The sequence below is a fragment of the Miniopterus natalensis genome, chromosome 6, assembly GCF_054644295.1.
Source record: "Miniopterus natalensis isolate mMinNat1 chromosome 6, mMinNat1.hap1, whole genome shotgun sequence".
Classification (NCBI taxonomy): Eukaryota; Metazoa; Chordata; class Mammalia; order Chiroptera; family Miniopteridae; genus Miniopterus; species Miniopterus natalensis.
This window is the reverse complement of record NC_142086.1, coordinates 56,650,611-56,665,506: the sequence shown is the minus strand read 5'-3', so window position 1 is coordinate 56,665,506 and position 14,896 is coordinate 56,650,611. Positions and strand designations below refer to the sequence as shown.

Sequence of the window (14,896 nt, the reverse complement as noted above, 5' to 3'; positions counted from 1 at the left end):
GTTCTACAAGTAAAGCAGCACGCAAGATAGCATTCACCTCGCAGTCATCTCATAATCGGGGTATAGAGATAAGTGTTTGTGTATATCTATAGGAAAAAAATCAGTAGCCCATAACTTGGTCTTCAGAATTTATGATTTCTATTTATAGCTATATGGGCCAGAAACCAGAACCCTTTGTGTTTAAATACTATTGCTATTCTGTGCACAGTTCAAGGTGCTAGTATTTTTTTTAATCCTCACGTGAGGATATTTTTTCCATTGCTTTTCAGAGAGAGTGGAAGGGAGAGAGAAGGATAGAAACATGGATGTGAGAAAGACACATCCATTGGCTGCCTCCCGTTTTCACGCCAACTGGGGCTGGGGATCCAGCCTGCAGCTGAGGTACATGCCCTTGGCCAGAATCAAACCGGGGACCCTTCAGTTTGGGGGTCGACGCTCTAACCACTGAGCCAAACCAGCTAGGTCAAGGTGCTAGTATTTTCTCTTAAACAGTCTTCTCCTCCCCTTCCATCAAAAATAAGGACTTATGCTGAATTAGTTAGTTTCTATAGGTATTGCATCTGCATAAGTTTCAACAAAGCAGAAGAAATATACATTTATATATTAAAAGAATAAAAATAATTATTTATTAGCTTGGAGATTCTGTGTGGATAATCTAGATTACTGTGGACTTTAAAATGAATTTTTTTCCTGAATTACCCAGAATACTTGGGATTTTCTGAAATTGATTCCATGGTTATATAATACATCATGACTGTTTGCTTTTGGTAATATTGATAGACCACCTCAGAATTATTTAATGGCTTCAAACTCAGATGTGATATCAATTACCGATGTTCTTCAAATACCCGGTGCAGAATTATCACAGGACATATATTTCTGTCATCACAGTACCACCATCAGCTTGCTGTTGATGCCGGTGTTTACTCATCTTTCAACTGCAGGATATAATTGTCCAGTAAAGAAGCTGATACATAATGAAACTAATTTGTATGTAAAGTAGCATAAAAGTATTAATTTGCTTTAAAGAATTGTTATTCAGTAATTATTTTCTATGCAAAAGTAAACTCCAGTTGGAAACCGAAATCTACTAAAAACATTTTCAACATATTAGTAAGTAATGCCAACTATCTATGAAGTGTTCTGATTTATATGTTGCTGTTCTCCATTTATCTTAGGTGTGGAAATTAAAACACAAATATTTTGACTGAGGCTTTGATCAAGCAAATGCTAAAAAGGTATTATATTTTAATACTTATAAACTACCAAAACATTGTTATTTGAGGATTTAACCCATTTTACTTTCTTTAACCAGGGGTCACTTAAGTCAGTAAGAGTCACAAGAAACTGTTCTGTCCTCAAGATCATAAAGGAAGCCAGTGTCACAGTCATTTCTGTTACTGAATAAAGTACTTACCCACTCCTTTCTACTCCTTCCTGATATCCTCAGTCCCCCTTCAGCATCTTTCTCCAGTCTTAGAGACACTAAAATAAGTTGTCACCACTCATTTTGGGGGGACGTAAATCATAACGTCATTTTAAATTTACTTAACAGTCAGAAACTAGGTCGTGAACATTTATGAGTTCCAGAGATGGAAATAAACCCTAGAGTACCCTTAACAAGAAGAATCTGGCCAGTATCGCTCAGTTGGTCAGGCATCATCCAGTGCACCGAAAGGCTGCCAGTTTGACTCCCAGTCAGGGCACATTTCTGGGCTGCAGGCTCAATCCCCAGTGTGAGATGAGCAGGAGGCAGCTGATTGATGTTCCCCTCTCACATCAATGTTTCTCTCTCCCTCTCCCTTCCTCTCTAAAAATCAATTTTAAAATCTTATTCTTTTTTTTTTAAAAAAAAAGAATCTTCTGTTAAGAAAAGTCTTCCTTTCAAGTGACAGTGTAGCTCCAGGAATAAGCTCCTGAAGAAATGGAGAAAAGGAGTTACTAGATTTTCTAGACAAATCATGTGACGTTGGCAGTCAGTCATTGGCATGACAGTCTGATCACCCTTGCATCCACTAACTTATCTAGATATAACTTTCAGTAATTTCCTTGGAACATTTTCCTCTTGTTTTGCCCAGAGACACCAACTTAGATTCTTGCTTTTTCTATTACTAGTTAAAATATTTGATTTGAGGGAAATAGGAAAACAGAGGCTAGGAAATTACACCTGGAAGCCCAAAAGATAAACTTCAAAATGCATCTCATATTTCTAAGAGCCTCCTGGGCAAATCATTTACCCACCCTGTCATCTAGGAAGAGTTTATAAATTATGCTTTGTAGAGACTGATTAATGGGAGAGTTCTCAGAAAGTACAGAGAAAGTGAGGATGTCCAAAAAGCCAAGCCAAAGCTGCTCAAAAGGAAACAGCCCAGATCTAAGAGATAGTCTCTTACAAGCAAAGGAGTAAACAAGTATCTTGTTGCTGTTGAATACTTTATAATAGCAGGTGATTTTATAGTTGTTCTAATCCAGGAGTCTCAGTTTTACAGAGTAAAAGAAGTGGAAGACCTCTAGTCAGTCAATAATTAAGGAACTAGCTATGAGAATAAGGGATAGAACATATAAAAAGACAGACCCTTACTCCTATAAAGTTTCTGGTTTTTGTATGTCTGTGTTTTTATTTTGAAAGTAATTAAAGCTGGGGACAGTGAAACAAGGAAGGGCTTAAGACAGAAGAAGCAGCAAGAGAGAGCTAGGTAGATCTGATTTGGCTCTCTAGTAATATTACAGGAAAGAAACAAGCCTAGGTGGGGCTGCTTTGGCCCACTGAGAAATAAAAGTCACAGTGAGAGAAGTGAGCCAAGGCCGGCTGCTGTTAGGCTGCTGTCAGCTCACTAGAAGGTCAGAGAAAAGGAGCCTTGAAGACAGGTTCAGGAGGCTAACCCAGGATGAGAGCTACCACTGCCCCATTGCTCCCTTGGTTGCAAGTCTCAGTGGAGTCCCTTAGAGTTTAGGAGATGCATGCCTGTGGGAGAAGAGGGGGAAAGGAAAGGCCCTGATGTGTTCCCAGGAGGGAGAGTGCTCAAGTTTTAATCAGCCTTGTATTAATACTTAACTCACTCAATATGCTACCCCCAAATTTATCAATACAATAAGATACCAGATAACAAAATACCAAATAAGTGAGATTATTAAATACAGAACACAGAGTATCTTTTTATGTAAGAAAATTTTCCCTTTTATCCAAGAGAGAGATTCTATTGTAAATAATGCTGCAGTGGACATAGGGGTGCATATATCTTTTCAAATTAGTATTTTGGATTTCTTCAGATAAATACCTAGAAGTGGAATTGCTGGGTCAAGTAATAGTTTTATTTTTAATTTTTTGAGAAACTTCCATACTGTTTTCTATAATGTTAATTAAGCCTTCTTCATGCTACCATAGTTAGGCCTGGATATCTGACTTGAAATATTTTAGGAAGAAGCTGAGGTCTTTAGAAGTGATTATATATGTCATTCTGAGGTCATGGGAATAGATGAGAGTTACTCTCAGTGCTCTTAAACCAATTGCAAATACATTTTGGATCATATATCAATATATGATGTGAAAAGCAAGTAGGAGTACCACCTTAAAATTAAAATTCAAGAAAATTGATAGCCCTAGCCCAGTGCCTCAGTCCATTAGTTACCTATTCATAGTCACTTCTGAGGGAGGTTTAAAAACAAATTATTTCCTACTTATAGTGGAAATTTAGGAGAAAGTAGACAAAAACAAAATAAATGAGTCACTTAACATTTTGGCATATGTGCCTCCTTTTTTCTATCATTAGGTGCGCTGGTAAATAAATTTTTCTATTAGCATATGTTTTATGATCCACTTTTCATTTACTCTCTAGTTAATACTTCCCCATGTCATTAAATAGTCTACGTAATTTTTTTTTTTAATCCTCACCCAAGGATATTTTTTCCATTGCTTTTTCAGAGAGAGTGGAAGGGAGAGAGAGAGAAAAACATCAATGTGAGAGAGACACATTGATGGGCTGCCTCCGCACATGCCCCAGCCAGGGCCAGGGATTGTGCCTGCAGCCGAAGTACGCGCCCTTGATCAGAATTGAACTCGAGACCCTACAGTCCATGGGCCAACACTCTAAACACTGAGCAAAACTGGTTAGGGCTACATAATTATTTTTAATTTTTTTTTTTTATTATTGATTTTAGAGAAGGGGGAGAGAGATAGAAACATTGATGCATCGCCTGGCTGGTGTGGCTCAGTGGATGAGTGTCGACCCAGGAACCAGGAGGTCATGCACAGGCTCCCCTGGTTGGGGCTCGATCCCCAGGGCTGGGTGTGCAGGAGGCAGCCGATCTATGATCCTTCTCTCTCATCTATGTTTCTATCTCTCTATCTCTCCCTTACTCTTTCTAAAAAAAAAAGAAAAAAAGAAGCATGCTTACCAAAATCCATTAAAAAATAAAATAAAAAGAAAGAAACATAGATGCATCAACATCGATCATCTGCCTTCTACATGCCTCCCCACCCCACCCCACCAGGGATGGAGCCCGAAATCTAGACATGTGCCCTGACTGGGAATTGAACCAGTGACCTCTTGGTGCATGGGTCAACACTCAACCACTGAGCCACATCAGCCGGGAAAATAGTCTACATAATTTTTAATGGCTGCATAGATTGTTTTCCATCTTTAAGATGTACTTTGGTTTAACTAATCCCCTATTGTAGGTCATTTAGGTTGTGTTAAGTATTTTTTATTAAAAAAGCAATGAACATATCTCTGTAGATAAACCTTTCTACATATCCTCATTATTTCCTTAGGGTTGCTAGAAAGGGACTTGCTCATCAAACAATATACATATTTTTAAAGGCCATTGATAGATATAATTGAATTTCTGTCTAGCAACACTATATTAAGATAATATACACATATATTAGGATTCTGAATGTAGTCAAATTCTGTGTCTTACAGTATTCTGACTTACCCTTACAGTCAGTGGATGAAACCTAGCTGTGTAAAAGGGAAGACAGAAGAAGGTTATTCGTAATTCACAAAGTACATGGCATCCTTTCAGCTGGGGGGCTTAAGGAGTACTGTTGTAAATTACCCAAGATTCTAATTGTGCAAATACAGTTTTTATTTATCAATGTTTATTAAAATGAAATAGTGCTCTCTACCCTACATGAAATATATTACATGATTTTCTTGCAGTGTTACATCAAAATGAAATTATGCAATTTGAATACTAAATTTTATTTTCACTGTTGTTTTTTACTTTTAGCCACGTAAAGAAGATCCCTAACAGTCATTTCTCAGCAATTATATAGTCAACTGATGTAACGATGGTCCTAATATTGGGACGAAGACTAAACAGAGAGGATCTTGGGGTGCGTGATTCCCCAGCAACGAAGCGTAAAGTTTTTGAAATGGACCCTAAATCTCTGACAGGCCATGAATTTTTTGACTTCTCTTCAGGATCATCCCATGCTGAAAACATACTCCAAATATTTAATGAATTCCGAGATAGCCGCTTATTCACAGATGTTATCATTTGTGTGGAAGGAAAAGAATTTCCTTGCCATAGAGCTGTCCTGTCAGCCTGTAGTAGCTACTTCAGAGCTATGTTTTGTAATGACCACAGGGAAAGCCGTGAAATGCTGGTTGAAATCAACGGTATTTTAGCTGAAGCTATGGAATGTTTTTTACAGTATGTTTATACTGGGAAGGTAAAGATCACTACAGAGAATGTACAATATATCTTTGAAACATCAAGCCTCTTTCAGATCAGTGTTCTCCGTGATGCATGTGCCAAGTTCTTGGAGGAGCAACTTGATCCTTGTAATTGTTTAGGAATCCAGCGCTTTGCTGATACCCATTCACTCAAAACACTCTTCACAAAATGCAAGAACTTTGCATTACAGACTTTTGAGGATGTGTCCCAACATGAAGAATTTCTTGAGCTTGACAAAGATGAACTTATTGATTATATTTGTAGTGATGAACTTGTTATTAGTAAAGAGGAGATGGTTTTTGAAGCCGTCATGCGTTGGGTCTATCGTGCTGTTGATCTGAGAAGACCACTATTACATGAGCTCCTGAACCATGTGAGACTCCCTCTGTTGCATCCCAACTACTTCGTTCAAACAGTTGAGGTGGACCAATTGATCCAGAATTCTCCTGAGTGTTATCAATTGTTGCATGAAGCAAGACGGTACCACATACTTGGGAATGAAATGATGTCCCCAAGGACTAGGCCACGAAGGTGAGAAGACTGTTTACAAATTAACTACAATATAATTAACAAAAGTTTTTGTTTTTAAAATGTTTTTAAACATCCTGAAGGTAATTTCCATATAGTCATTTATATGTATTGTCTGCATGTAAATTTATATAATTTAAGATTTGTTTTGGATTATGTAAATCATTAGAATGTCTTCCTAGTGAAGACTAGATTCAACAATAGCATTCTTTGTTATTGGTCAGCTATCAGAGGGTATTGCAAAGGGTCTTTGCAACTGTGCATGTGTCAGCATATTTTACTTATTTCTCGTGGCCTTCATAGGGTCCCAAAGCATCCTACTTTTCTTTCCAGAGAGTCTTTGGATATAAAGGAGCTAAAGACTTTGGCAGAATAACAGACAACATGAAATATAGAGGTAAAGTGAGTAAGCTCATGTACATTGAGTGGATTCTCAGATAGAAAACCCAAGCTTTGGATCTTTTCTCATTGCCATAGTTACTATATTTAAAGTCAATCTCAATTTTTAAATTTTTTTCTGATTATAAAAATTATACCATACAGAATTTGAAAAATGTTATGTTAAGGGGTAGGGATGCAATTAAGTATTGTACTATTATTTGTATCTTCTTACAATGGGTTATTTCTGTAAAACACCTATAAATTTTTAACTCATAAACTATAGAAAAATAATCTCCATGCCTTAATAATAAAAGGAATAATATTATGCACTCAGCCTTCCATATCCTCGGATGAGAAACCCAATCTCAGATTGAAAATATTCGGGGGGGGGGGGGGGGGGCGGGCAGGAATCCCAGAAAGTTCCAAAGAGCAAAACTTGAATTTGCTGCATACCAAGCACTGCACTGAATCCACATGAATGAAGTGATTTGTAGGCCTACCCTGTTATAGCCTATATGCAAATATAGGTTTTATGTAAATACTATACCACTATATAAGGGACTTGAGCATCCATGGGCTTTGCTATCCACAGGGGTCCTGGAACCAATCCCATACGAATACCGAGGGACAGCTGTGTTTTACTGTGAATAAACAAGGAATGGCCATTGTGAGAAATATGACAGTAAAGAATCCTTTTAATAACTTTTATAACAAAGCTAAGGTTGTGCCCCACTGGCGTGGCTCAGGGATTGAGCATCGACCTATGATCCAGAAGATCGGTGTTCGATTCCCTGTCAGGGCACATGCCTGGGTTGTGCGCTCGATCCCCAGCAGGGGGCGTGCAGGAGGCAGCCAACCAATGACTCTCTCATCATTGATGTTTCTCTCTCTCTCCCTCTCCCTCTCTGAAAGTAATAAAAATACTTTAAAAAAAAAAAAAAAAAAGCTAAGGTTGGGGGCTTTTTTATTGTGATTTAAAAAAAACACAAAAGTTACCATCGTTACCATATTTAAGTGTACCATTCACTAGTATTCAATATATTCGGATTGTTGTGAAACTAGTGTTTATTTTTATTTCCCCATACCACCTTTATCTTTCCTATAAATTTACTATAGTATAGCTCTCAAACCACAGTTTTTTTTGTTTTGATATTTAATTTTTTTTCAATTACAGTTTACATTCAGTATTTTTTTTGTATTTATTTCAGGTGTATGGCACATGATTTAACTAATCATATACCTTACAGAGTGTTCCCCTGATATTTCCATTACCCACCTGGCACTATATATAGTTATTACAATATTATTGACTGTATTCCCTGTACTGTACTATACATCCCCATGACTATTTTGTAACTACCAATTTGTACTTCTCAATCCCTTCACCTCTTTTACCCAGCCCCCAACACCCCTCCCCTCTGGCAACCATGAGTCTGTTTTCTGTATATATGAGTCTTTCAATTTTGTTTGTTCATTAAACCACATTTTTTTAAAAGTATGTTTTTATTGATTTTTTTTTTAAGAGAGGAAGGGAAGGGATAGAGAGATATAAACATCAATGAGAGAGAAACATCATGGATCAGGTGCATGCCTCCCCCCCCCCCCCCAACTGGGTATTGAGCCCAAAACCCAGGCATGTGCCCTGACCTGGAATCAAATCAGTGACCTCTTGATTCATGGGTTGACTCTCAACCACTGAGCCACACGGGCCGGGCTAAACCACATTTTTAACTTTGATTTTGATTATTATTGTTTTGGAATGTGGTTAAAATTCAGCATATTGTGAAATAGTATGTCTAAAATCTACAATTACAAGTTGGGATATAGCAAGATTAATCTTTTTCCTCATATGTAAAATGAGGATGATAAATAGTACTTATTTTACAGGTTCTGTTATTGAAACTATTAAATGCAGTAATCCTTAAGGTACTTAGCATAGAAAGTGATGCATAGAAGGTGCTTAAGAATTATTAACTTATTATTTGTAAAGTATAGTGTAGGTCTGATCCATTTTAAGAAAACTCCCAGTATTTGACAGTCTTGACTTTTTATAAATTGGATACAATATTGAGTAACTATTATTACAAAAAAATGAATGTAATATTTCTTGTATTAGAGTCAGATTACATTTTTTTCTTCAAAGTCAGCTGACTTATGTCAATTATATCTCAATAAAACTGAAAAAAATCAGCTGACTCTAGTTTTAAAAAGTAATTGTTTTATAGAAAAGAAATATAAAATATTTGACTCTTAGTCATTTAACAAAGGACAAAGAAATACAATTTTATTCTATAAGTGTACTGTGTTTTTTTAAGTTCCTGTTCTTTTTTTAAGGACTGTTAAGGGACTCGGGCTGAGCTAAAGAATATAGAGAGACCAAGGTTCTTAAATGTATTAGGAAAGCTAAACATCTTTAGGGCTATTCCACAACTTTTCTGGATACACCGTATTCCCTCCAAGGAAAATCACACATTTTTCCAGAGTCCCCTTTTGGCAGAAGAATGTTTTGGGGTCAAATGGGACTAATAATACCTATCCTGCCTATTTCATGGGGTTAGAATAGGGACCAAGGGATATATGTTATAAAATCAAAATAAGTCATTTATTATTAATATTATTTATAAAGATATGAACTGAGTGAAATCAGATTGCAGCCTAAGGGTAATTAGGCTAGAAAATAAATACTTTTCCTGATTCACTTAATTATTTGATTTACAAAAATTTACTTCCAATTTTTAAGGAAACCAATCCATTTTATACTGTGGAACACATCCATGTATAAGATTGCCCTGTCACCTTTCTTTAGGAGGCAAATAGACAAAACCAAACTATGGTTATATTGAATTTGCAGACTATTATAAGTGTAATTAGCAGATACTTATTTTAAGTAAGCATTATATGAGGAATGTAAGGTGGAATCCTTTATTTTACAACTCTGCAATCAACTTCTGTCCCTTATATTCTCTTTCACTTACTTGTTACTGCATGTTAGTACCAATCACTAGGAATTTCATTATCTGAACAATGTGTATTATTTGTACAGGTTCCCATCTTTCTGAGAAACTCCAAACTTCTTTGAAAAAGGAGTGATGTCTCCACTTCTTCAACTGCAGCTCACTCCTCTGACTTCTGCTCCAGTCACTCCTGAAACTCCTCTCAATCAGGTCATCACTGACCTCTGTTTGTTATTTTTTTAGACACCTCTTTTCAGTCTTTATCCAGCTTGATCTCTCTTTAGGGTTTAACATTATTAATTGCTTTAATCCCTCTTGAAATTCCTCCTTTAGCTTATGGAGTACCATTTTCCTCATGGTCCTCTTACTTCTCCAGCTGCTCTTTTCCAATTTGATGATTCTATATCTAGTCTTGTAAACGTTGCTAGTACCTTTGGTTCACATCTCTTTTTCTTGCCTTATACACTTTCCTAGGTGATCTCATCTACTGTCATGGTTTAAATTACCATGAATGCTATTGACTATCAAACATATATCTCCAGCCCATACTTTTTCATCCATTCAGGCAATGTTACTTTTTTTTTTAATTTATAAATATACACACACACACACACACACACACACACACACACACATATACATTTTTACTTGGAAAAAAACAAGCAAAATGATATCACACTTAAAGTTAGTAATTCTTTAATATTATCTTCTACCCAATTCATAATAATACTTTCCCAAACTGTTCTTTAATGAACCTGGATCTAATCCAGGATCACTTATTGCATCTGGTTACTTCCATGAAGTCTCTCTTATTTCAAAACAATTTGTTTTTCATGATTCTGATTTGTTGATGGGCAAGTTGTCCAGAAAAATATACCACCTTCTGTATTAGTCTGGTTGTTTCTTTATGGTATCACTTAACTGTGTTTAGTTATGTCTCTGGAAACTGGAAGTTGGCTCTGCAAGCTTCAGCTTACTGGAGACCAGTTAAATATTTCTGACTAGAGTTCATCCTAGGTAATGTATCATATTAGGAGGCACGGGCTATCTGGTTGTCTTACCATTAGCAATGCAAAGATTAACTCCAGATTAGGGTGATGACAGTCAGTTTCCACCACTGAACAGTTCGGTTGTACTCATCAGCCATTGTTTCTTTGGTGTGTATCCTGTGCCAAGTATCCTCAAGAGCTCAACACATACTGGATATTCTACCTATATATACCTACATGTCTCTTAAATGACAGAGAAAACCCAAAAGTGCACCCAAGAGCATGAAAGTTTTGATAATCTTCACTGCTAGTTGTAAACCCTTGGATGCACGGAGAGAAAACAGTGGAGACCAATTACAGAAGGAACAAAGCTTAGGAACAGTAGTTATCTTTTTAATAGTATATGTTATGTAACTTTAAATCTCTATACTAATACATAGTATTATTTTTAATAAACACCAAGTGCAAGCATCATGATGAGTACTGGCTTCAGAAACAGGCAGTCCTGGATTAGAATTTGGCTCTATACTAGTTGATTCCATGACCTTGGGCAAGACACTTGAACTTCACTGTGTATCAGTTTTCTCATCTGTAAAATGAGCATACTATCACCTACCTCGCTAGATTGTTGTGAATATTGGAGATACCATATGAAAGAATGCATAATCTAGCATTTGACACAAAATGCTTAATAAAAATTATTGCTGGTTTCATGAAGAAAATAATCAAAATACATTTTAAATTTATGCTGTACTTTTACAGGATAGGAAATGTGATTTAAGAAGCAGAAATACTTGCTATCAAATGGTTCATTTCAAGCATAAATCGTTCGTATCTATGGAAAAAAAATTGATCTTCTTTGCCATACTCTATGTAACAATAGATAGCTAAGATTTAATAAGCTACTGCCTCTTTCTAATAAACAGTTACTATATAATGAATATAGGACTGTAACTGCCACAATGAGAACAAGGTGCAAGTTCCTATTAGAAACCAGTTGAGAAAACGAAGATAAAGGATTTTGTTTTCTGTTTTTTTAAGAAATAGTGTTTTAACTGAAACAGATTCATAGATACAGAGAGTAGACTCATGGTTGCCAGAAGGGAGAGCAGCTGGGCGACTGGGTAAAAAAGGTGAAGGAATTAAGTACAAATGGGTAACTATTTTGTAACTACAGCATAGGGAATATAGTCAATATTGTAAATAACAGGTATGGTACCAGGTGGATACTGGAACTATCAAGGGGAACAGTTTGTAAAGTATATGATTATCTAATCACTGCGCTGTACACCTGAAACTAATACAAAATAATAGTGGATGTAAAAAAAAAAAAAGAAATAGTGTTTTAAGATTAATAAATACCTTCATTCCTTATTTTATAGGTGATATAACTAAGGCATAGGTAAATGAACCAACCTTGCCCTTGTCACAGAGTTACTTAGTGGCAGAGCTAAGGCTAAAATTTTTTGTTCTGAATTTTTGTTCTAATCCCTGTTAAGGATATTGTTCTACTATATTATAGGATGCATGGTTTCCCATTTTTATACATGTTAATTCATTGTTATTTTGAACTCAAACATTTTTATATAAAAGTATATATTGTAATTGTTCCTGTACCTGACCTTTGGTATATCAGTTATCCCCAAAGGATACCTCTGTTATTACATTTTTAAACTCTTTTTAGAAATATCCTTTGCATATAAAAGTGTGTATCTATGTGTACGTGTGTGCATGTTAGCACCCGTATACCTCCCCACTTTTGTTTATACAGAGAGTAGGGTACTACAGTTTTGCACTTCATTGTTATAACTTAAAAGTATCTTGGAGATTGTTCTACATAACCACCTAAAAGACTATTTTATTTCAGTTTTTTACTTTTTGTTATGGATGTTTCCAAATCATTTTTTAAAGACGTATAGTACCCCATTTATAGATACCATAATTTATTTGATTCATCTCTTAATGATGGACATTTAGGTTGTTTCTAGATTTTTGCCAAGAATGCTCAGTAAATATTCTTGTGCATATGTCTGCATACACTGATAATTTACAACTTAAATTACTAGAAATAGAATTGCTCACTCGTAGGATATGTGCATTTTTAATTTTGGTAAATACTGTATAAAATTGCCTTCTAAGCTATCCTTCAACCAAAAATATGAGTGTCTATTCCTCCATTGCATATTATTAGTTTTTGTAAATCTTTACTACTTTGGAAAGTGAAAACTGTATCTCATAATTTTTAAAAAATTTTTATTAATTGATTTGAGAGAGAAATATACTGATTTGTTGCTTCATCCACTTATGCATTTATTGGTTGATACTTGTATGTGCCCTGACCGAGGATCAAACAAGCAACCTTTCAGTGCACAGGACAACACTCCAACCAACTAAGCTGCACCAGCCAGGGCAAAGCCAAGTAATTTTAAAATTCCAAAACTAGCCCAGCCGGCGTGGCTCAGTGGTTGAACATCGACCTATGATCCAGGAGATTGCAGTTCGATTCCCAGTTAGGGCACGTGCCTGGGTTTTGGGCTCAATCCCCAGCAGGGGGCGTGTAGGAGGCAGCTGATCAATGACTCTCTATCATCATTGATGATTCAATTTCTCCTCTCTCTGAAATCAATATTATTTAAAAAAAAGAATTAAAAAAATTCCAAAACTGTGTATTGACCCTTATGAACAAAAAAACTTGGATAAGCTCTTAGTTTTTCCTCTCTGTCTTAAAGTACAAAATAAAAGAAGCCAGTGTTTAACATAAATCTTGGTATTCTCTTAATGCTCTTAAAAACTTTTCACTCTAAAAATAGTCCATGCTCATTATCATTTGAAAATTTATGTTGATACAATCAGAGACAACCATCATTAGCATTTTGGTATATTCTTTCCAGACTTTTTAAATATAGGATTAATTGTATCTTATGTACATCCTTTTATCTTGCTTTTTTCTTTTAGCAGTCTTTGTTACAAACTTTAACATTTTTAGTGACAACCCAACATTTTGAGTTGGATTACCTAAATTTACTTAACTTTTAAAAAATTATTTTAAAAAATAATTTATGTACATATACAGTCATATGTTATTTAACAAGAGGGATATATTCTGAGAAATTTCTCTTTAGGTGATTTCATAGTTGTGCAAACAACATAGAGTGCACTTACACAAACCTAGATGGTATAGCCTGCTGCATACCTAGGCTGTATGGTATAGCCTGTTGCTCCTAGGCTACAAACCTGTATGGCATGTTACTGTACAAAACAACATGAGGTGAAATCAAACACAGAGAAAATGATACAATTAAGAGGTACAATAAACAAAATATATGAGGTTGCTGTTCCTGTAACACAGAATACTGGTTTACAGCAAATTTTTGTAAGTAGAAGGAGTACACTCTAAAACAGTGATTAAGAGTATAGTATAGTAAGTATATAAACATAGTCATTTATTATCATTATCATGTATTATGTATTGTAATAAGTCTACATGCTATACTTTTACACCCGCAGTTTATTTGCACCAGCACCACCACAAACACATGAGTAATGCATTGCACTACAACTTTATGATGGCTACAATGCCATTAGGTGATAGGAATTTTTCAGCTCCATTATAATCTTAGGAGACCACCCTTCTATCCGCAGTCTGTTGTTAACCAAAATGACGGCATTATGTAGCGCATAACTGTACTCCTTTACAGGGTATAAGATTATACTATGAAGTAGTTTTTTTAGAACTAGCAACCTGATAGAAAAGCACCATTTTCCTACATTTAGAAAAAGTGCATCATCTTACCTCGTGTGGTTATGCATATCTGAGTTGCTGCAAAACTTCATTTGAAAGTCATCCTTAATATTACCAGAGTTCCAGTTGAGTTACGTAGGATTTTTGGACTGATTTACAAGTTTTAAGGCAAACTCAAAGAAAAAAATATTCAGGAATTTTCTGTGGGAAAATGATATCACTAAATCCCTTGTAAATGTTCTCAAAGTAATTGGTAGCTATATTATTTGGCACATGCATAAAGAATAAGCTTAGCTGTTTATAGTACTGTTCTACCTTCTTTGTGATAATGGCATGTTTTTAGGGTCTTAAAGGATCTTGGGTGTATTTTAATGTATTGCTTATTCATCCTTATAATAATGATTTTAGGTCAACTGGCTACTCTGAGGTGATAGTTGTTGTTGGCGGCTGTGAACGAGTTGGAGGATTTAATCTTCCGTACACCGAGTGCTATGATCCTGTGACAGGAGAGTGGAAGTCCTTGGCTAAGCTTCCAGAATTTACCAAATCAGAGTATGCGGTCTGTGCCCTAAGGAATGACATTCTTGTTTCAGGTAAATAAAGAATTACTATAGTAGCTA

General features: G+C 35.7%; 1 protein-coding gene across 4 annotated transcripts in view; it reads left to right on the top strand.

Annotated features, from left to right (window-relative positions):
- The window catches only part of KLHL24 (kelch like family member 24), a 36,712-nt gene that overhangs the window by 4,721 nt on the left and 17,095 nt on the right, over window positions 1-14,896 (top strand). For all 4 annotated transcript variants that reach the window (XM_016218065.2, XM_087818286.1, XM_016218063.2 and 1 more), the window contains exons 2-4: window positions 1,179-1,238; window positions 5,233-6,213; window positions 14,685-14,869. In XM_016218065.2, the coding sequence (XP_016073551.1) occupies window positions 5,294-6,213; window positions 14,685-14,869 (1,105 nt within the window). In that variant the 5' untranslated portion in view covers window positions 1,179-1,238; window positions 5,233-5,293. The remainder of the gene's footprint in view (window positions 1-1,178; window positions 1,239-5,232; window positions 6,214-14,684; window positions 14,870-14,896) is intronic.